The 21,942-nt window shown below is 36.6% G+C and overlaps 2 protein-coding genes across 2 annotated transcripts; one reads left to right on the forward strand and one right to left on the reverse strand.

Moving 5' to 3' along the window:
- The first annotated feature begins 4,418 nt into the window (after window positions 1-4,418).
- On the forward strand, window positions 4,419-5,357 carry Or9g4b (olfactory receptor family 9 subfamily G member 4B). Its single transcript, NM_001000292.1, has one exon. It carries the CDS (start codon window positions 4,419-4,421, stop codon window positions 5,355-5,357), a length of 939 nt encoding a protein of 312 aa, NP_001000292.1.
- A 15,085-nt stretch (window positions 5,358-20,442) lies between these two features.
- Window positions 20,443-21,372, reverse strand: Or9g20 (olfactory receptor family 9 subfamily G member 20). Its single transcript, NM_001000293.1, has one exon. The coding sequence runs from the start codon at window positions 21,370-21,372 to the stop codon at window positions 20,443-20,445; it is 930 nt and encodes a 309-aa protein (NP_001000293.1).
- Window positions 21,373-21,942: the final 570 nt, after the last annotated feature.

Raw genomic sequence — 21,942 nt, forward strand, 5'->3', positions numbered from 1 at the left:
GAAGGACAGCCACCCAATTGAGATATCTAAATTAAACTCTCTCTGCTCAAACCCAATTCTCAGGGTTGCCCCTAGTGCTGCAACAGAACACCAGAAGCTTCCACCATATTTTCTGAAGAATTAGTTCTCCTAGTTTTCCTTTGTTCTTCTCACTTTCTTTTCCCTATTCTTCTTGTCCATCCCTCCCCTCCCTTCCCTTTATCAATTTTTCATCAATAGATCATGGTTTCTTGATGGACAAGACAATATACTGTAGCCTGAAGTTTGAGAATAATATAGGTAAGAAAAATGTAGATTATCTAATAAATGTTTTACTTAAAGATTATATTGAGACCAACAGACATGTATCAACTTTTAAAATGTGTTGCTAAAGTCATCATATCCCAATTAACCCAGCATCCTCAAATTCCAGATGGACTCTAATTAAGTCTTTGGAGACAGAGGCACATATTCTTCTACTGCTATGTTGGTAAAGTCTCAAAGGGCTGTTAAGGAAATGTGTATATTGAATTCAGTGGACATAGGTTATGCATGAGAGAGTAAGGGAAAGGTGTCACATAAGACTTGGCTCTTCTAACTACAGGTAAGCATAGAGAGTAAAGCTTAGCAAAGCAAGGTTGCTTGGCTGCAATTAGAATAAGCATAGGCCTGTTTTGGTTCTAAATGCATTGCTTCTATATACACACATGCACACCTTTCTTCTCAGGCAGATCCTATTTGATGAAATGCATATTCCTCATTTATGACTTTAAATTTTATCTGGATATTCTTATTTACTCAGGGGAAATTAAGAGGACAGAATCTGTGGTGTTTTGTGAATTTAGCTGTTGTTCTGCACTTTGTTTCCCAGACATTCAAGGTATGATGATTTCATTTCTTGGTATTGATTTTAAAGTGCCAGAAGGTCACATTATTTCCACAGATTTTGAGGGGCTTCTATGAAGAGGGCAGCAGGGGTTGGAGGAGGTCAGATTCTATGTAGTAAGTGTAGCAGAATTTCAGGGTGGTAAGGTGGGAGTGGGTAGGTGGGAGAAGGAGCACCCTCATAGAAACAAGGAGGGGAGATGGGATATGGTGGTTCTGGAAGGAAAACCAAGAAAAGGGATAACATTTGAAATGTCAATACATAAAATATCCAATAAAATTTATTTTTAATTTATTTCCTATGAGAAACATCTTCATAAGCCATAGTATATAACAGAACACAGATCTTGAGAGATTATTTAGAATTGGAGACTTTGGTGTGATAACTTTTGACATTATTTTGCCTATTGCTTCCAAATCATGCTTTAATTGACAATTGATAAAATGTGCCCGGTGAGCCATAGACCTTGAAAATGAGATACGAGATAATACAGTATGTTTGGATAGTCTAACAACCTGTAGATTGTTACCATCAATAATGTGAGCTTGATTAAGAGTAAACAGCAAAGGATATAGCTATAAGATAGAATGCCAATGGCCCATCTACTCATGGTAGAGATATTTTTTAAGTGCTACACGTTTGTTAGAAATTATCCTATATACTACATTATATTAGCAAGCATAACAGTAAAGGATAAAAAATTACAGTTTCTTTTTTTAGTCATTTCAAATTATGTAGTAAATTGCTACACTTATGCATTTAAACATTTTGGTGGTTTTCAAACAATTGTATATAACTTATTTAATGTCTCTTTAAACTCTTCTTAGAGAATTTTGGTGTTTGAAGATACAAAATACAAGGATTTTTAGCTCTCTTGATACCATCACATTAGAGACTATTCCTCAATTTGAGCATCTGCAATGTCCCCAATCATGTTTATATTCCCATATCACCTAAGGGAACGTGGAAAAATGTGGTTCTAAAATAAATATTTTTAAACATTTTCAGTAATTAAAGAAATCAATGTTAGCTAAAGCATAGTTTTAGTGAATTAAATATGGGAGAACACAGTCATTTGCTTCTACCATTCATAATGGCTTAATGTTTTGGAAACATTTTTTTAGTTTGTGAAAATTTTATTTTCATATCATATATTTTGAAATGTTTTCCCCTCCCTCATCAATTCCCAGATCTTTTCTACCTCTGTACCCATCTGATTCTAAACCTTCTTTATGTCTTTCTTTGGAAAACAAACAGGCTAAAAAAATGAGAGAATAATTAAAAAATAAAAATTAAATAAAAGCCCAAGTAGATAAATTCAGAGAATTAAAAAGAAATTAGAATTAAACGAAGCAAACAGACGAAAAGAGAAATCAAAGCAAAGTAAAATTGCAAGAAACACATAGACAGAGAGATAGACATGCACCATAAAAACACAGAATTGTAATTAATAATAGATAAGCAAAAGGCGAGTAAAGTAAAAAAGGAAATGCCCAAACAAAGCATTATGAGAGAAAACATCTCCCAAAACATCCGTGCCTTTTGTTTTTTTTCTTTGTTTTTTAAATTTTATTTTTCTTGGATATTTTACGTATTTACATTTCAAATGTTACCCCCTTTCCCCCTCACCTATACCCCTCTCCCCTCTCCCTGCTTCTATGAGGATGCGCCCACTCCCACCCACTCACTTGCACCTCAATGCCCTGGCATTCATTCATTGAGGGAATGAGCCTTCAGAGGACCAAGGACTTTTCCTCATATTGATGCTGGACAAGGCTATGCTCTGCTACAAATGCAGCTGGAGTCATGAGTCCCTCCATGTGTACTCATTGGTTGGTGGTTTAGTCCCGGGGAGCTCTGGTAGAGTATGGTTGATTGATATTGTTGTTCTTCCTATGTGGTTTCAAACCCTTTCAGCTCCTTCAGTCTTTTCTCTAACTCCTCCATTGGGATCCCCTTATTCAGTCCAATGGTTAGCTTGAAGCATCCTCGTCTGTATCAGTAAGGCTCTGACAGACCCTCTCAGGAGACATCCATATCTGGTTCCTGTCAGCAAGCACTTCTTGGCATCAGCAATAGTGACTGGTTTTAGTGGCTACATTTGGGATGGGTCCCCAGGTGGGGCAGTCTCTGGATGACTTTTTTTTTCAGTCCTTGCTCCACTTTTTGTACCTGTATTTCCTCCTGTGAATATTTTGTCCTCCCTTCTAAGAAGACTGAGGCATCCACTCTTTGGTCTTCTAACTTCTTGAGCTTCTTGTGGTCTGTGGTTTGTATCTTTGGTAATCTAAGCTTTTGGGCTAATATCTACTTATCAGTGAGTACATACCATGTGTGTCCTTTTGTGACTGGGCTATGTCACTCAGGATGATATTCTTTAGTTCCATCCATTTGCCTATGAATTTATGCAATCATTGTTTTTAACAGCTGAGTAGTACTCCATTCCCTGCCTTTATTTTATGTTGGCTATTTACTGCTGGTCATGGGTGCTCCCTCAAGTGTGGTTTGTATTTCTAGTGAGGTACCATTGGAGAAAACACATTCTTTCCTTGCCTATTATCTTGAGAACATGCCTTTAATTGAGAAAATTCTGAGCTATATTATGAAATTGGCTGCTCACCAGATTGTCCTGATCACTGTGGACATCCTATTAAATCTGTGATTTCCTTTTATCAATTGATGTGACTGGCTTATCATATCCATTCATGGCAAGGATGGAAGTGGGAGGTGGGATTTAGCATCATAACTGGAACATAGTAATACATACTTTTTCTCTTTGTACTTATAGTTTGGAAGACCATAGAATACTGCTGCTCATAAAAATATCATTACAATGCCTAGCATATGAGTTGGTTTCCATAGCTTATGGAAGAATACTTGAATGTTTTGAATTTAATGGAAAGTGTCCAGTTTCTTAGGTTATAGCAGTACACAAGGCAGAGAACTTAGAATAATATTCTAGAAAAGACAATAGTTATCTGTTTTTAATTAAATTTAAACGTTTAATTTGTTTTATTCATGTATTTAAAGTTTTAATTAAAATGAATATATTTTATTGAATTCTTCCTTTAACTATGCTCACTACCATACATAGCTATTGAGCATTTTCTTGTATATATTTCTTGTATATTGTCAGTCTGACAACCTATCAGAAAATCATACATAATGCTCATGAATTTTCTGTATCTTGCATTTTTGAAAAGAAACTGACTCTGAATGATGCAGTTCTGAAATGAAACTTTGAAAACCCCTAATTTAAAGCGGGTTATTGCTCTAATCACAGGAGCCTTCTATATTCGCAGCCAGAAACCCCACAGGTCTTTGATAATCATGCCATTTAAAGTAGTAAAAGTCTGTAAATCCCTAGTCATTGTTGATCTGATGGATACATTGTTTATTTATCTGAATAGGTTATGTTACTAATCTGTTTTCACCACATCATGTTATTTAGGTTCAATATTTGTTGATTGCTTATTTCTCTAATCTCTTATGAGATTATCTCTAAGCTGTGTGTTCCCTGCATCCTCCTATCCCGGAATTCCTCTCTGTGGACATGGAGGTGGACAATCGGACCATCCTGACTGAATTTATCCTCGTGGGCTTCTCAGCAGACCCCCACTGGCAGCTGATTCTATTTGGAATATTTCTAACCATCTACTTGATGACCTTGTCAGGGAACATGACCTTGATTATTTTAATCCGGATTGATTCTAGGCTGCATACACCCATGTACTTTTTTATTGGAGGACTATCTTTTTTGGACTTCTGGTATAATTCTGTGTACATTCCTAAAATCTTGGTCAATTGTGTTTCAGATGATAAGCGTATTTCTTTGGCTGGTTGTGGGACTCAGTTTTTCTTTTCTTGTGTAGCAGCCTACACTGAGTGCTACCTACTGGCAGCCATGGCATATGATCGACATGCTGCAATTTGTAGTCCATTGCTCTATTCAAGCATCATGTCCACGTCTCTCTGTACTGGCCTAGTGGCTGGCTCCTATGTAGGAGGGATTTTGAATGCCATAGCCCATACTGCCAACACTTTCAGGTTAAGGTTCTGTGGTAAAAATATTATTGATCACTTTTTCTGTGATGTGCTTCCATTGGTAAAAATGTCCTGTACAGATACCCATGTCTATGTGAAAATCCTCTCCAGTATGGTGGGCTTCACTGTGCTCTCCAGCATTCTTGCCATCATTATTTCGTATTTCAACATCTTGCTGGCTATCTTGAGGATCCGCTCTGCCTCAGGAAGACGCAAGGCTTTCTCCACCTGTGCCTCTCACCTGGTCTCTGTCACACTCTTCTATGGCTCCTTGCTTTTCATGTATTCAAGACCCAGTTCCAATTATTCCCTGGAAAGAGACAAAGTGGCAGCCATGTTCTATACCATTATCAATCCATTTCTCAACCCTTTCATCTATAGCCTGAGAAACAAAGATGTTAAAGAAGCCTTTAAAAAGTTGATGCAGAGAATACAACAGCAAACATGAAGGTTGCATTTTGTGCAATGGGGCTGTTCAAAACTTACTTATAGACATGTTTGATGCATTTCTCTCTTTAGTTAGAGTTGAAACAATGTACTTACAACCATGAAAGCCTTAATTATATTCTCCTTTGTTATGGTAATATAGTCTTGCTATATAAACTTTTCCAAATCCATAATGATGGATTTTGCACTGTAATTTCCTTGTCTGTTTGCAATACAAGCTTAAAAAAAACAATGCTTCACCATTTTTGGTAGGGATGATCTTAGGGAAAGAATGAAATAACAGAAGTTAAATTGTTTTCTACAACTTAGTTTGATTTTTAATTTTTGGGCCTGAATTCTATCAAATATGGAAATGGTACAAAGTGGTTAGATTACTAAAAAATTGTTCAAGATTTTATAAATTAGTATTCTTACTAAGGTGTCTCTTAAATTTCTTTCCATAAATATAATTACATAAGATATATTTGTGTAAAATTTGTGTTTTCTGCACCAAGATATTAATAAAATGTGTTAAAGAGGTATTTTGAGTTAAATAAAAATAAAAGGCTGGAGACATGGTCCAGAGGTTAGGGCATATATTGCTCTTGCAGAACACCAGAGATCACTTCCAAGTATCTATCTACATTGGATGGCTCATCATTGCCTATAACAGGCTGTATGGATATCTGATGTCTCTGGCCTCTGTAAGTTCCTGTAAAGGCATGGGTATACCCATATACAAACCCAGACAATATATGCATAATTAAAAGCAAAATGAAACTTAGAATAAATGCTAAAAATTAAAATATTCTAAATATAACATTAAAAACCCATCGTTATGCTCCTACGTTAACCTAAAAGAGTATATATAATATCATTTATGATTTAGTTCAATGTAAACCCTATTCAAGTAAAATATTATAATTAGTTTAAGAACGCTTAAGTAAAATGATATTCAGATACATTCTGGACCTCATTATTATTTTTTTCTCAGATATTTTATGTTAGCTTTCAGTTCAGTATTTGTCATAATTCAGTGGCTTAGTTGATAATTTTAGTTAACTTTTTAAGATTGTAATTAAAATATTAAAAAATTCTGTACTTGCAAGTGAAGACACTATAACTCAAAGTTGGAACTTCTCTATGGAAAAGAGAATTGGTGTTGTGAGAATGATCTCGTTATGTTATTAATTAATTTTCAATTGGTATTATAGAAATGAATTATTACATCTTTTCACTCTTTGTAATAGACCTTGATTCAGCTTCTTCAACTGTATATTATTACTCATTAGACATAGTATCTTTACAATTCACATTATAGTCTGATATATTGATAATGCAAATGATACATGTAATGTTCTTATTTAATTTATTATCACATTAAAATTTTGAAAATATTCAGTTTGATTGATGTTTTTTCTTTTATTGAAAATATTTTCTTTTCTCATAAGTTGTATACAATATATCCTGATTACATTTCCCCTTCTATTCCTTCTGGTTTCTGACCACTGCCCCTTCCATCGAGATCCGCTTGTTTTCTGTCTCTCCTTAAAAATAAAACGAAACAAGCAAAAATCCACCCAACAACAACAAAAAAGAAAACTGGTTTCTAAGAGACAACAATGAAACACAACACAATAAATTATAATAAGATGAAACAAAAACCATCACATCAAAATTAGACATGCCAAGTCAACAGAAGGAAAAGAGTCTATGAGAAGCCACAAGAAAAGAGATCTACTCGGGTACAAACCTGTAGGTTGATGCCATTATACACGTGAAGGCAGACAAGATAAAATGAGCCCTGTCATTAGACAAGAAGGAATGGTGTTGGGAATAGAGGTTTTAGAAGGAAGGGGAGAAAGAAGCAGGAGAGAAGGAGCTGGGAGATCATGGTGGTAAATGTTAAGATTTTTCTCTGCACCTAGATACAAGTTAGTATGAATATTTTTAAGCGATGGGTGTGTACAGGATTTTTTGCTGTCTAGATGGGCAAATTAGATCTTATCAATTGGATCAGAGGTTTTGTGTGTCAACTTAATTTAGTTTCAAAAAAGGTGCAGTAGTGGGATGCACCAAGCCAACACAGAATTGGGATGTGTATGCCTGGGATGGTAACAACACGCCAAGGCAACTGTGAGTGAAAGCAAAGCAAAGTGGCAAGGTGCCACAACTGGAACACTTGCAGACCACCCAGGTTAGAGAGTACCGTGGGGACAACATGGAGCCACTGAGAAAAATTAGTGCTACTTCCTATGGAGCTGGAGCTGGAACTAGCACATTTTAATTTTTACCACAACACACACCCAGGAGTCTCTTAAAACTGTATGATGTTTCAGTCCTTCTTAAAAGGGGGGACAAAAATAGTTACAGGAAGATATATGGAGAAAAAATTTGGAGCAGAGTCTAAAGGGATGACCATTCAGAGCTTGCCCAACCTGGGGATCCTGCCCATATACATAAAGCCACCAAACCCAGACAATATTGCTAATGCAAAGAAGTAAATGCTGACAAGAGCCTGAAATAGCTGTCTCCTGAGAGACTCAGGCAGAGCATGACAAATAGAGAGGCAAATGCTCTCATTTGCTCTCCATTGAACTGAGAATAGGATACCCATTGGAGGAGTTAGAGAAAGGATTGAAGGAGCTGAAGGGGCTTGCAACCCCATAAGATCAACAATATCAATAAACCAGAGCTCTCAGGGGCTAAACTATTGTCCAAAGAGTACAGATGGACAGACCCATGACTCTAGCTGCATATGTAGCAAAGGATAGCCTTGTTGGGCACCAATAGGATGAGAAGCCCTTGGTTTTGTTAAGGCTGGAACCCCCAGTGTAGGGGAATGTCAGGGTAGGGAGGCAGGAAGGGGTGGGTGGATGGGTGAGGGAAGACTCTCATAGAGAAGGGAAAGGGGGGATGAGAGAGGAGATTTATGGACAGTAAACTGGGAAACATTTGAATGTAAATAAAAATATTCAATAAAAATATATAAATAAAAATAATACTAAACTGAAAGCTATAATATATAAAGAGGCCCTGGTGCAGACCATCATCCCTTCTTACTCTTATAGTCTTTCTGCCTTCTCTTCTGGTTTCCCTCAACTCTGTAGGGAGAGACTTCATAGATACATCCCTTTTACTGATGTGGTTTCAAAGGTCTGTCTCTCTGTCTCTGTCTCTGTCTCTCTCTGTCTCTGTTTCTGTCTGTCTCTGTCTCTGTGTCTGTCTCTGTCTCTCTCTGTCTCTGTCTCTCTGTCTCTCTGTCTCTGTCTCTGTTTCTGTCTGTCTCTGTGTCTGTCTCTCTGTCTCTCTCTGTCTCTGTCTCTCTGTCTCTCTGTCTCTGTGTCTGTCTGTCTGTCTCTGTGTCTGTCTGTCTGTCTCTCTCTGTCTCTGTCTCTCTCTCTGTCTCTTTCTCTCTCTCTCTCCACACTCTCTAGCTATTGTTCTCTGCATTTGTTTCCATCTGCTGCAGAAGGAAGTTTCTGTGATGATGGCTGAATAAAGCATGGATATATGAGTAGAGCAGAATATCAATAGGAATCATTACATTTTTTAAATGCTGGTAGTATTTGCCTAAAGTAGTCCATTATTGCCTAGCATTGACTTGAGCAAACCCAAAACATTTCTATTAAGACCTTGAATAGAACTGTTTATAATTTCTTCAGTTCATACAAGTCAACATATTGTCTATTCTACATCAATAAAACATGGTTAATGTGGTAGTTTGAGCAAGAATGGCCCATATAAGCTCATATATTTTGAGTGGTAAGCAAATGCGGAGAGAATCTTTCATAGAATTAAAAGGATTAGGAGATGTGACCTCGTTTTAGTAATGTGGCCTTGTTTTAGGAAGTATATTACTGGGAGTGAGCTTTGAGGTTTCCCAAAACAGTCTGTGCTAGGCCCAGTTCTCTCTCACTCTCTTCTCTTCTCTTCTCTTCTCTTCTCTTCTCTTCTCTTCTCTTCTCTTCTCTTCTCTTCTCTTCTCTTCTCTTCTCTTCTCTTCTCTTCTCTTCTTCTCCTCTCCTCTCCTCTCCTCTCCTCTCCTCTCTTCTTCTCTTCCCTTCCCTTCCCTTCCCTTCCCTTCCCTTCCCTTCCCTTCCCTTCCCTTCCCCTCCCCTCCCCTCCCTTCCCTTCCCTTCCCTTCCCTTCCCTTCTCCTCTCCTCTCCACTCCTCTCCTCTCCTCCCCTTCCCTCCCCTCCTCCCCTCCCCTCTTTCTCCCCCCTCCCCTCCCCTCCCCTGCCCTACTCTCTCTCTCTCTCTCTCTCTCTCTCTCTCTCTCTCTCTCTCTCTCTCTCTTCCTCTACTCTCCTGCTTGTAGGTCAGGATGTCAGGATGTCAGGATGTCAGGATGTCAGGATGTCAGGATATAGCCCTTTCCTACTTCTCTAGCACCACAAATATTTGCCATCATGTTTTCAGTCCAGTTGACAATGGATTAACTCAACTGTAATGTAGATACCCAAGTACAATCTTTTTTCTTTTGTTTTTGTTTTTGTTTTTGTTTTTAGTCTTAGCGAATCTGACTCATGTGTGGTAGAATATCAGGGTCATTTTGATTTGCATTTCTCATGACTAAAGGTTTCAAACATTTTTTTAAGTGCTTCCTAGCCAGATGAAATTCCTCTGTTGAAAATTCTCTGTTTAGTTCATACCCCATTTTTAAATAGGGTTCTTTGGTTCTCTGGAGTTTAATTTCTTGAGTTCTTTTTATACTTTGTATATTAGCTCTCTATTGGATGTGGAGTTGGTAAAGATCTTTTGCCAAACTGTAGGTTGCTGCTTTGTCCTATTGACAGTGTCATGTGCCTTACAGAAGCTTTATAATTTTATGAGGTCCCATTTGTTGATTGTTTCTCTTAGGGCATAAGCCATTGGTGTTCTGTTCAGGAAATTTTCCCCTGTGTCCATTTGTTTAAGGTTCTTCCCTACTTTCTCTTCTATTGGATTCATTGTATCCAGTTTTATGCAGAGGTCCTTGATCCACTTGAACTTGAGCTTCGTACAAGTAGGTGTCAATTTACATTCTTCTACATGCCAACCTCCACTTAAGCCAGCACCGTTTGTCGAATATGCTGTCTTTTTTCCACTGGATGGTTTTAGTTCTTTGTCAAAGATCAAGTAATCGTAGGTGTGTGGGTTCATTTCTGGATCTTCAATTCTATTCCATTGATCTATCTGCCTGTCTATATACCAATACCAGATGGTTTTTTGCTCTGTAGTAGAGCTTGAAGTTAGGGATGGTTGATTCCCCAAGAAGTTCACTTATTGTTGAGAACAGTTTTCCCTATCCTGGGATTTTGTTGTTCCAAATGAATTTGAGGACTGCTCTCTCTATCTCTGAAGAATTGAGTTGAAATTTCTATGGGGATTGCATTGAATTTGTAGATTGTTTTTGTCAAGATGGACATTTTTAGTATATTAATCCTACCAATCCATGAGCATGGGAGATCTTTCCATCTTCTGAGAACTTTGATTTTTTTTTTCTTCAGAGACTTGAAATTCTTGTCATACAGACTTTTCACTTGCTTGGTTGATGTCACTCCAAGATATTCTACATTATTTGTGACTTTGCTGTTTATCAAGTTAGGTGTTCTCTGCTGTAATTTTTGGGGTCACTTCCACCTTATACCAGTCAGATTGACTAAGATAAAAAAACCCGCCGGTGACAGCAGATGATGGTCAGGATGTGAAGAAAGAGGAACACTCCTCCATTGCTGGTGGTATTGCAAGCTGGTACACCACTCTGGAAATCAGTCTGGTGATTTCTCAGAAAACTGGACATAGTACTGCCTGAAGACCCAGCTATACCACTCCTTAGCATATACCCAAATATGCTCTAACATATAACAAGGACGCATATTCCACTATGTTCATAGCAGTCTTATTTATAATAGCCAGCAGCTGGAAAGAACCCTGATGTTCTTCAACAGAGGAATGGATACAGAAAATGTGGTATATTTACCCAATGGACTACTTCTCAGCCATTAAAAGCAATCACTTTATGAAATTTGCAGGCAAATGGATGTGACTAGAAAATACCATCCTGAGTAAGGTAACACAGTCACAAAAGTACACATATGGTATGTACTCACTGATAAGTGGATATTAGGAAAAAAGCTCAGAATACCCATGATACAAGTTAGAGACCATATGAAGATCACAAAGAAGGAAGACTAAAATGTGGATGCCTCAGTCCTACTTAGAAGTGGGAACAAAACTATCAAGGAAGGTAGAGGTTGGGTGGGACTTGGGAGGAAAAAAGGAGGGGGAGAGGAAAAGAACAGGGCAGTATCAGGTATTGGAGGAGATATACAGAGGGTCAGAAAATTGAACAGAAGTCTGTAGCAATTGGGGATGGGGAACCGAGGGTAGCCACCAAAAAGTTCTAGACACCAGGACAGAAAGAGGTTCCCAGGACCCAATGGGGATGACATTAGCTGAAATACCCAACAAAGGAGAGAGAGAAGCGGTAGAGACCATATCCAGAGGTTAGGCATGGCCCCTGGGTGATGGATGGGGCCATCCACCCTTCTCAAAATTTTACACCACAATTGCTACTATCTAAAGGAAATACAGGGATAAAGAGAGGAGCAGAGATTGAAGGAAAGACTCTACAGAGACTGCCTCACCTAGGAATCCAGCCCATATGCAGCCACCAAACCCAAACTCTATTGCCAAGAAGTGCCTGCTGACAGGAGTCTGATATGAATGTCTCCTGAGAGGCTATGTCAGAGCCTTACTGATATAGATAGGGATTGTTGCAGCTAATCATTAGACTAAGTAGGGGGATCCCAATGCAGAAGTTAGGAGAAGGACTGAAGGAGCTGAAGGGGTTTGTAACCCCATAGAAAGAACAACAATATTAACCAACCAGACCCCCCCAATGCTCCCAGAGACTAACTATCAACCAAAGATTACACATGGAGGGACCCATGTTTACAGCTGCATATGTACCAGAGGATGGCCTTGTCTGGAATCAAAGGGAGGGAAGACCCTTGATCCTGTGAAGGCTTGTTGCCCCAGCATAGGGAATGCTAGGGTGGTGGGGCAGGAGTGGGCAGGTGGGTTGGTGAGCAACCATGTGGAGGCAGGGGGATGTGGATGAAATATGGGTGTTTGAAGAGGAAATCAGGAAGAGGGATAACATTTGAAATGTAAATAAACAAAATAGCCAAAAAAGTTTAAAACAGCTTTCTTTCATAAGAGTTGCCTTGTCTTTCTGTCTGTCTCTGCACAGCAATAGAACAGCAACTAAGACTGTCAAGGTTATTTTGCCCACTTAAAACTGGAGTATTCTATGTTTCAATACATAAGCTAATATGATAAAAGGCCAAGTATTTTGAGGGGGTTTCTTTCTTTCTTTACTCCTTTCTTCTTTCCTTCCTTCCTTTCTTTTTTTCTTTCCTTCTTACGTATTTTTTTATTCCCCAAGTATTTCTCTGAACTCCATGATAGAACTATGAAGATGATAGACCTGATCCTTATCTGGTGACATCTTTACTCCAGGAATAAGTTAATCAAAAGTGTAACAACACAACAACATGTAGCTGAATATGGATGAATTTTCAGTTAATATAACTGAGAAGATAATATTGGATTGTGAGACAGAAATGAAGTATTACATGAGATAATTGAATGGAGACAAGAAAATAATCTCATTAAAAAGGATCAAGCCTAGCCTTTTCTGATGCAAAGAAGTTTAGATGGGTCATGTATATTAAAAATTACAAATTGTAATTATTACATCAATTCAAGCATCCATATTCAAGAAAGATACATGGTAATGTTGGCAGCTATCACATGGAAAGGGGAATATTTCTATACTGCTAGAAGGACAGTGGACTGTTGTTTCATAAAGTTCTCTTCATTTAAGTATAATTAGCATGTTTGCCCTCTTCTCTGTGCTTGAAGAGTAGAATGAAGTAAGTACAAGTCTGTTGGATAGGACTTCTTGTTCATTTATTTTTACATTTTATTTTTATTATTTCTATTTTTGAGAATTTCATACAAATGCCACATTTATACCATGTCTCATTTTTTTCTCTTCCTTCCAATTCCCCATCTGTCCCCCCACTTCCTATTAAATCTGTTTCTTTATTACCTAATTATTATTGCATATATGTTTTATATAAATATATTCAACCTACTGAGTTCATTTAGAGATGCTCATATGTACACATGCTTATGGCTGACCTATTGGATTCAATAACCTATCTATAGACTCTGGAGAAGACTGATTCATCTTCTCCCAGCTGCCATTGTTTGCGTCTCACCTTTTATATAGGGTTAGGGTCTTGTGAACTTCCACCATCAACATTGGCATGTCTACTGATGTCACTTTTACATCCTCATTTAGGAAGCCATTTTGAGAGCATCTTGGCTGACATATACAGAAGACACTATCTTGCAGCACACATCTTTGTCCTCTGGCTCTTACCCTATTTCCTCTCCTCTTCCACAATATCCCCTGAGCCTTGAATGGTGGGCTTGCTTGCAGATGTTTTAGTAAGGGACAAGCTCCCCACCACAGCCTTTGTGACCAGTGTAATGATGTGTCTGCCACAAGAAGCATCTTTGAGGAGGGCTGAAAGCTACACTTAACTGTGGCTCTAAGGATAAAAATTTATAATACAGTTAGAAATTGTGCTGGTTTAGGAAAGTGGCAGAGTCCATCAGCTCACCACCTATACGTAGTTGGCTAGGTTTATAGTGCTAGGCATGAATTACCCACATTTCAGTGGCCTTGAACTTCAAGTAGATGGCTGTTGGTTATCTCCAGAATGTAAGTGACATGATTCTATCTTTCAGGTATGATGGTCACTCATGTTCATAGGTATCTATTTCTCTTAAAAAATGCCACACATTTTGAAATATATTAAGTAGTCATAGAAAAACTCTCATGTTTTCTGTATAAAAATAAAAGGTCATAATTCATCTTGGGTAACACACATGTCCTCAGTCTTTCTTTGAAATCTACCTTTGAGCAACAAAGGTAAGGACTTGTCTTGAAGAGCTGGGTTCTGAATGAACTTATCAGAACTAGAGAGTGTGGCAGCCTGTAAGTATGTGCCAATCAGATAGTACACCATACCATTCTCTAATCTCACACTTTTGTATTGCAAGCATAAAGAATGCTTTGTTCAAACAATTTTAAATTGTAAACTTTTTATTTAGAAACAATTTTGTGTTGCCTCAAGCTGTGGCATAAGTAGGTACAGTCTGAATAATAGAACAATAGTATGATTATCACACACATGCACACACACACACACACACACACACACACACACACACACACACACACCCACACATGTTTCTAAGCAAAAAACTTGTCAAATGTGAAATGAAACAAGAGAACATTTTCATAAAAGAGTGAGCCAAATTTAGATGGTAAGTTTCAAAATAGTCAAATATAACAGAAAAATACCGCTAAGTTTTAGGTTTCTTTAAGTAATTTGAAATTGAAAGAAATTTAAATATTCCCGCAAATTTTGTTTTTCCACATATCTAGTATTTTCTTATTGCTTTCTTGTGCTACTGAATACTGTTGTCTCAATATGAGATAATAAGATATGGCTGGTTTTCCTGATGGTTTTTTGATGTGATCTATTATATTTTTCCCATCAAATATTTTTTTATAAAATTATATTAAATAAATTTATTTCTAGTAGCTAGAAATATTCATTTTTCCTGTTAAATTTTTGGCATACTTGCTCTTTCTGGTCAAATTGGTGATTCACTTGCCTACCTGAATGGTTAAGTTAATATTTTTCATCAAAACTTGAAGCAAACAAAGCTAAAAACTGGGGGAATCACATTTTATAGAATTTTTTTATTTAGTATTCATTTTAAATGACCCTTTTTCATTTAGTTTCTCTCCTCCTAGTTATACACTATTATACCTTGTAATTTCTATGAGTGATTTCTTTTTACTTTTTTAAACAAAAATTATTTTTCAATCCACTCACCCAATAGCAACTACTTATTATAGATCATCTCTGTGATGACATTAAAATAAGCATCTAATACTTTTATGTAATGCTGGTACTGCAGTGATTTTTCAAAGTGGCACTGTTTTCTTACTTTCTGCAGGAGATAAATGGGAAATCCTTTAGATGCATTTAAGCTTAGTATCTTGAATTGTTTCTAGAGTTCAGGGTTAGGGTTTGTGGCCTAGATAACCCTAAGTCATATTAGTCAACATGTCCAAAATAAGTCAATGGAAAGCCAAAAGGAGCTCAAGGGAATTGTAACCCCATAGGAAGAACAATGGCAACTAACTAGACTACCCAGAGTTCCCAGGGACCTAACCACCAATCAAAGAGTACATGGAGGGACCCATGGCTTCACATACATATATTGTAGAGGATGGCCTTAGCTGATGTCAGTGGGAGGGAGGCCCTTGGTCCTGTTGGAGCTTGATGCCCTAGCATAGGAGGATGCTAGACAAGTGAGGCAGGAGTGGGGAGTGGGTGGAGGAGCACCTTCAGAGAGGCAGAGGGGAGGGGGAAGAAGGGGGATGGGATGAGGCTTTGTATAGAGGTAACCAGGAAGGAAGATATCATTTGAAATGTAAAAAACTAAAAAGATTAATAAAAAGAAAAACAGACAAAAAAGAGTTTGATTTAACATAGACACCTAGAGAAGAGGGACAATGTTATTTAGTCAACTCCTGAATCCATCTTTGTGTTCCTGATATAAGGAAAGATTTCTTGGAGGCTAGAGTTACATCTGTCTATGTGGTCAAGATTTGTTCTGTCTAATTCTCTGAGATTTATTCTCATAGCAAGATGGTCAGACAATTTATTGGCACTCTGGGAGTTCCTTCTATGGCTGAGTCCAGGATTTAATGAAGTTCCTATGGAAAATTTCAAATCTCTGGGGTGCTGAGAGTCAAACACAGAGAAATATCTCCTTTTATTATATTCTTATTGTTTCTAAACATGTCAGCCTTAATTCCTTTTATATCAGTGAATAGAAGTTACGTTGTGCCTTCATGCTGTATATTTACACACAGCTACAAGGACCCTCCTTGGAGCTCATGCATCCACAGGAGGAAAAGAATATAATTGAGAACCTTGCTGCAATGCCATGGATGTTGAAGTAGCTTATGGAATGCATGAATCATTAAGGTCTCCTTTGAAGGAACCTAAAAGGACTTGTATACTAGTTATGCAAAGAAGAAAACTAAACACATTTTCAAGAAAAAAAAATGCTCAACTGTTATATTTCAGAAGAGGATTTTTCATCTTGTCCTAGAAAATGTTCACTATCACACAAGAGAGCACACACACAAAAACACACATCCTCCATCCAAGCATAATCAGAATGGAGAATGTCTAATTTAAAGTAAGAAGCAAAACAAAAAAAATCATGGAGATCCTTATCAAGAACTTGGATCACATATGCAGTGATACAATTTAGAGCAACAATAGGCAGAACAATAGGCAATGGACACAATGGCACAAGCAAAATACAGAAATAAGGGACAAGGAAATTATTCTTTTTTATTGTTAATCTTCAATATATAAGTGACTTTCATATCACGAGACAGATTTATTAAATATCTGTAGAGGTGAGATTTGAGCTTTTTCTACTTCTGTAGATGAAACAGAATGAGAGATGAAGCAGCAAAAGTGAGTGAAAAAGAATTTTGTTTAATGTGACTGTTATAAAATAATCAATACTTCTTCTCACCCTCAAACACCTATAGCAACTTTAGGGTGGATCAAAGTCCCTAATAGCATCCTGAGTTATAGCTTTTTTCTCCAGCTAAACATCTGTTATTCATATTTACTCTGCTTTCTCTGAGGGAAAAGTCCAATTACACCTCTGGTGTTTATGCTGGCTTTGGTGTGTGTGTGTGTGTGTGTGTGTGTGTGTGTGTGTGTGTGTGTGTACATACATGCATGTGTGCCTGTGCATGGATGTGCGTTCATGTGTGCTTTTATCTGGTACATCCCTAGTCATGTTTGGTGATTTAAATAAAGAGAAAATGTGGAACACTTGGTGATCCTCACACCCTTTCACAAGAAAAGATTATCAAATCATTCCTAACAGTGTACATCAGAGGAATCCCAGACCCAGTGTATTCTACATAAATCAGTGTATAGAAAATCTAGGTTTGAATACTGAATGCAAAGGACAATATGAACTTGTTTAAAGAATGTTTTATTGTGAAAAATAGAAGCACATAGTGATAGCATTCCCTTAAAAAAGGAAAGGGAAGAGAGAAATGGAATTATAGTACAATATCAATAGTGAAATAAAATAATTTCATGTACTAAAATATACAGTCTGTTTAAGAATAAATTATTGAAAAGAGACTACAAATTTGAAAGACAACAAGGAAGGTTATAAAGGAGTGTTCTGAGGTAGCAAAAGGAAGATGAAAAGATAGATATAAGTATACTATGATCCCCAAAAAATCAAAGAAATAACTTTAAAAGGAATATTTGGAGCTTTATTGACTTGACCATTCTGTGGGTCTTTGCCTGGATTGGAAAAACAAGAGGCCTTAGACTGCTGGGCACTTTGCCAATAGTTTGACAGTGTTTCTTATTTATGTGAGGTGACTCAGATAGTGAAATGTAAAAGGGCATAGTTTGGAAGTTTGGGGGAAATACTAAAAGCTTTCCATGTGTTCTTATAATCTAAGACCTAATTTTATTGTGTTTATGTTCATAATTTTAAAAGAATTGATTCGATGATAACTAGGGATCTCTCTCTACTCTGGTACATTGCAGCTAACCATGCCTGCTGGGGAGTCATTTTATTAGGTTGGATACTCAGAATTTCATGGTAATTACATGAAATTATTTTATTTCACTATTGATATTGTACTATAATTCCATTTCTCTCTTCCCTTTCCTTTTTTAAGGAAATGCTATCACTATGTGCTTCTATTTTTCACAATAAAACATTCTTTAAACAAGTTCATATTGTCCTTTGCATTCAGTATTCAAACCTAGAATGGTACTTTTGGTAATATTCTCTGACAACAAAGTTTAAAAAGAATGGATATTGATGATAATGGACACATCAATCTTCAGAGCATTGAATGATTTTAAATAAATGGATAGAGAGAAAGTCAAGATAACAAATATTTAAATTTTGATGTATCCAATATTCTCTGAGAATTTGATTTATAACAAGTAGATGAATAAACACCCACCAGGACTTTTTTCAAAGTAAATATTTTTTTGCTTTTATCGAATCCTATATTCTTAAATTTTAAATACTGCTCATTTTATGTTCTGTAAATGTTTCTGAACCATAAGTAATAAGAATACTGCATCTATGATGGTTTTTTCTCACTCTTCTAAACTTCCTGTGTAGCACAAGAGGCTCTAGGAGTTTAGCATGCTCAGCAACTTCTATGGTTTAGATTGTCCCTTTCCATATGTACATGTGCACCACACACAGATATCATTCTGGTTTAATTTCAATAAAGCATCCAAATGAATATTCATTTCATTTATTTTGAATGTTTAAGTTCAAGAGACTTATAGTAACTCTACCCAAAATCTTGTGTCATTTAAAAATATTTATTGGATTTAACATTTTACAAATGAATTTAACTATAACATAAGATGCAAAGCTGAACAAATAAGACATGAGCTGAACAATGGTAATAGCAGTAGACATATTAAAATTGAAGATGGGAAGCTCATATGGCCTCAACTCTACATAAAGAACAGCAGGCAACCAAGAAATGCTGTGAGCAAAAGAAATTAATTTCTCCAAGTATATGAGCATACCAATTGTTTATACAATATCAAATGGTCAACTATGGAAACACACACAAACACACACACACACACACACTCACACACACAGTATACATATACAATATACAGAGTGAACAGTTAAGTATTTAGAAATACATGTTTATATTTATGCATGTAACAATTAATGAAAAAAGAGGTCATGGATTTGTAAGAGAGCAATGAGGGAGTACAAGGGAAAATATAGAGGGAGAAAAGTGTGGAGGGAGAGAAATGATGTAAATATATTGTAATCATGAGGTCATAACTGTTTATAGGCTTCCATGAAAATTTCCAATGAAATATATTACTATAGACAGTGAATATATATCAATGAATATGTAAAGAAAATAATAAATTCTAAAAAAACACACTGAATTTATTAAAATTTGTGTGTTTGAAAATAGAGCTATGAAATCTAGTTATATTAAGAATTGAAACTTTGTCACTTGAAAAAAGTCCCTGAAAAGTTTATACTAAAATTTTAAATTAGTATAAAAGATTCCTCTGTATACTTTAAGATTATCCACATGTCCTATAAATCATGAAGATCAATATAGTCTTGGATTTGTTCTAAAAAGTTAGTGCTACTCACATTTTGACTATTTCTTTCTATTTTCTTTTAGATTTGTGACTTGATCCTGGAACCAATATTATTTTCCCATTAAGGAAGTAAACGAACATACACTTTGCTCAGCCATGATTATATTATCTGAATTTTTCTGATCCTTATTAGAGAAGGGATTTTGTTTGCTTCCACTCATGATTAGAATCAAGTTTCTGTACATGGTGGATTGAGAAACTCTGATCCCAAAGCAGTGGGGTGGGTATGTGTTTCTGATACAAATAAACTTTAAGAATATTTGCTATTATATTTTCTACAATAATTTTAGTTTTGGAACATGTTTACTAGAATGGTAAATATTTTTAATTTCACTCATATAGTTGTGTTTAAAAAATGGACACACATTGGCTTATAGTCATGGGAAAGGAGTGAAATGAACTCAACAGATATTCTCAAAGTCAATAATTGTGTACATATTGACCTTATATACTAATCATCCAGATTTTCTGATACAATAGTGAGCTGTTACTCATCATAGCTAGACAATAAATTGTCGATTTGGAGTTTTATTTGTAATCTAAAATAACTGACATCAACACAAGCCTGTACATGTTAAGTATTATCATATCCACTAACCGACTTACTGTAGTAGATCTCCTGAAGTGGTGTAGAGTGGTGGAGTGGTGGAAGTAATTTTATTTACATTTTTGGGGGAAATGAACAGCATCTTTGCATCCTTTCATGCATACAAAATTTGCATGTTCAATGCTTCTTACAAAGGAATGATCTTCAAGAGTTTATTCAGAGCCTCTTTCACATCCTTATTCCTCAGGCTGTAGATGAAGGGATTCAACATGGGGAAAACTACCGTGTAAAATGTTGAAACAACTTTGTCTGTATCTAAAGAATAACTGGTACGAGGGCGAGAGTAGATGTAGAGAATGGAGCCATAATACAAGGTCACAGAGATGAGGTGGGAGGAACAGGTAGAGAAGGCCTTCAGGCGACCCTGGGTGGATCGGATCCTCAAGATTGTGGCAATGATGATGATATAGGAGGCCAGGATTAGGGCAATGGGTATCATTACATTGGAGGTCAGGAGGAAGTACATCAGGGCCTGGTATCCTTCCTTGCCACCGCAAGCCAGATTCACCAAGGGAAGCAAGTCACAAAAAAAGTCATCGATGATGTTGTCATTACAGAAGTCAAATGTAAAAGTTTTCTTAGTGATGATGGAAGAGTTAATAAAGCCACCCATATAAGAGGCTGCTACAAAAAATGCACATTGTTTTATAGATATGGCCTGAGAATAAATCAGTGGCTTTGAGATGGCCACATAACGGTCATAAGCCATAGCAGCCAGCAGGTAACACTCACTGTAGTCCAGTCCAGCAGAAAAGAAGAACTGAGCTACACAGCTAGCAAAGGACATACTTTTATTTTCAGAGATACATATCACTAGGATCTTTGGAGTATAGACAGTGGACAACCAGAGATCCAGAAAAGATAGATTTCCGATGAAGAAATACATGGGTGTGTGGAGCTTGGGGTCACTGCAGATCAACACCATAAGAATACAGTTTCCTAACACAGTCAATGTGTACATAATGAGAAACATCACAAACAGGACTAATTGTGTAGTAGGGTCAGAGGTGAATCCCAACAGAATGAACTCAGATACTGTGTGGTTGCCTCTCTCCATGGTTGTAAAGACTATCTCCTTAGAAAACAAAACAGAATTGTTTTCTAATGACTGTGCTAAAAAAAAAAAAAAAAAAAAAAACGGCAAATGGTTAAATCAGATCATTACTTCTGGTAATCATGGAAGTCTTACATGCCACACTCCAAAGGTTTCATTTAGAAATAGTTTTTAATAACCAAATAAAACTTCTGGCATATTTTTATCTCTATGATCATTATCTTGATAACCGGAGAGGTACATTAAATTCATATATAAAATATCAATCCTAATAACCAGACTTATTTTTGAGTAAAATACACAAAGATGTGTCATTACCATGGGGAATGTCAGAAGCTAACTTCACTAAAAATTCAGTTGTCTCATGTGGATGTATATGTATATGTATATGTATATGTATATGTATATGTATATGTATATGTATATGTATATGTATATGATGTATATCTATCTATCTATCTATCTATCTATCTATCTATCTATCTATCTATCTATCTATCTATCTATGTGTGTGTGTGTGAGAGAGAGAGAGAGGGAGAGAGAGAGAGAGAAGGAGAGGGAGAGGGAGAGGGA

Source organism: Rattus norvegicus, chromosome 3, assembly GCF_036323735.1.
Source record: "Rattus norvegicus strain BN/NHsdMcwi chromosome 3, GRCr8, whole genome shotgun sequence".
NCBI classification, from domain to species: Eukaryota; Metazoa; Chordata; class Mammalia; order Rodentia; family Muridae; genus Rattus; species Rattus norvegicus.

Coding starts and splice junctions, on each gene's coding strand:
- Or9g4b (NM_001000292.1), top strand. CDS start 4,419: ATGGAGGTGGACAATCGGACCATCCTGACTGAATTTATCCTCGTGGGC.
- Or9g20 (NM_001000293.1), bottom strand. CDS start 21,372: ATGGAGAGAGGCAACCACACAGTATCTGAGTTCATTCTGTTGGGATTC.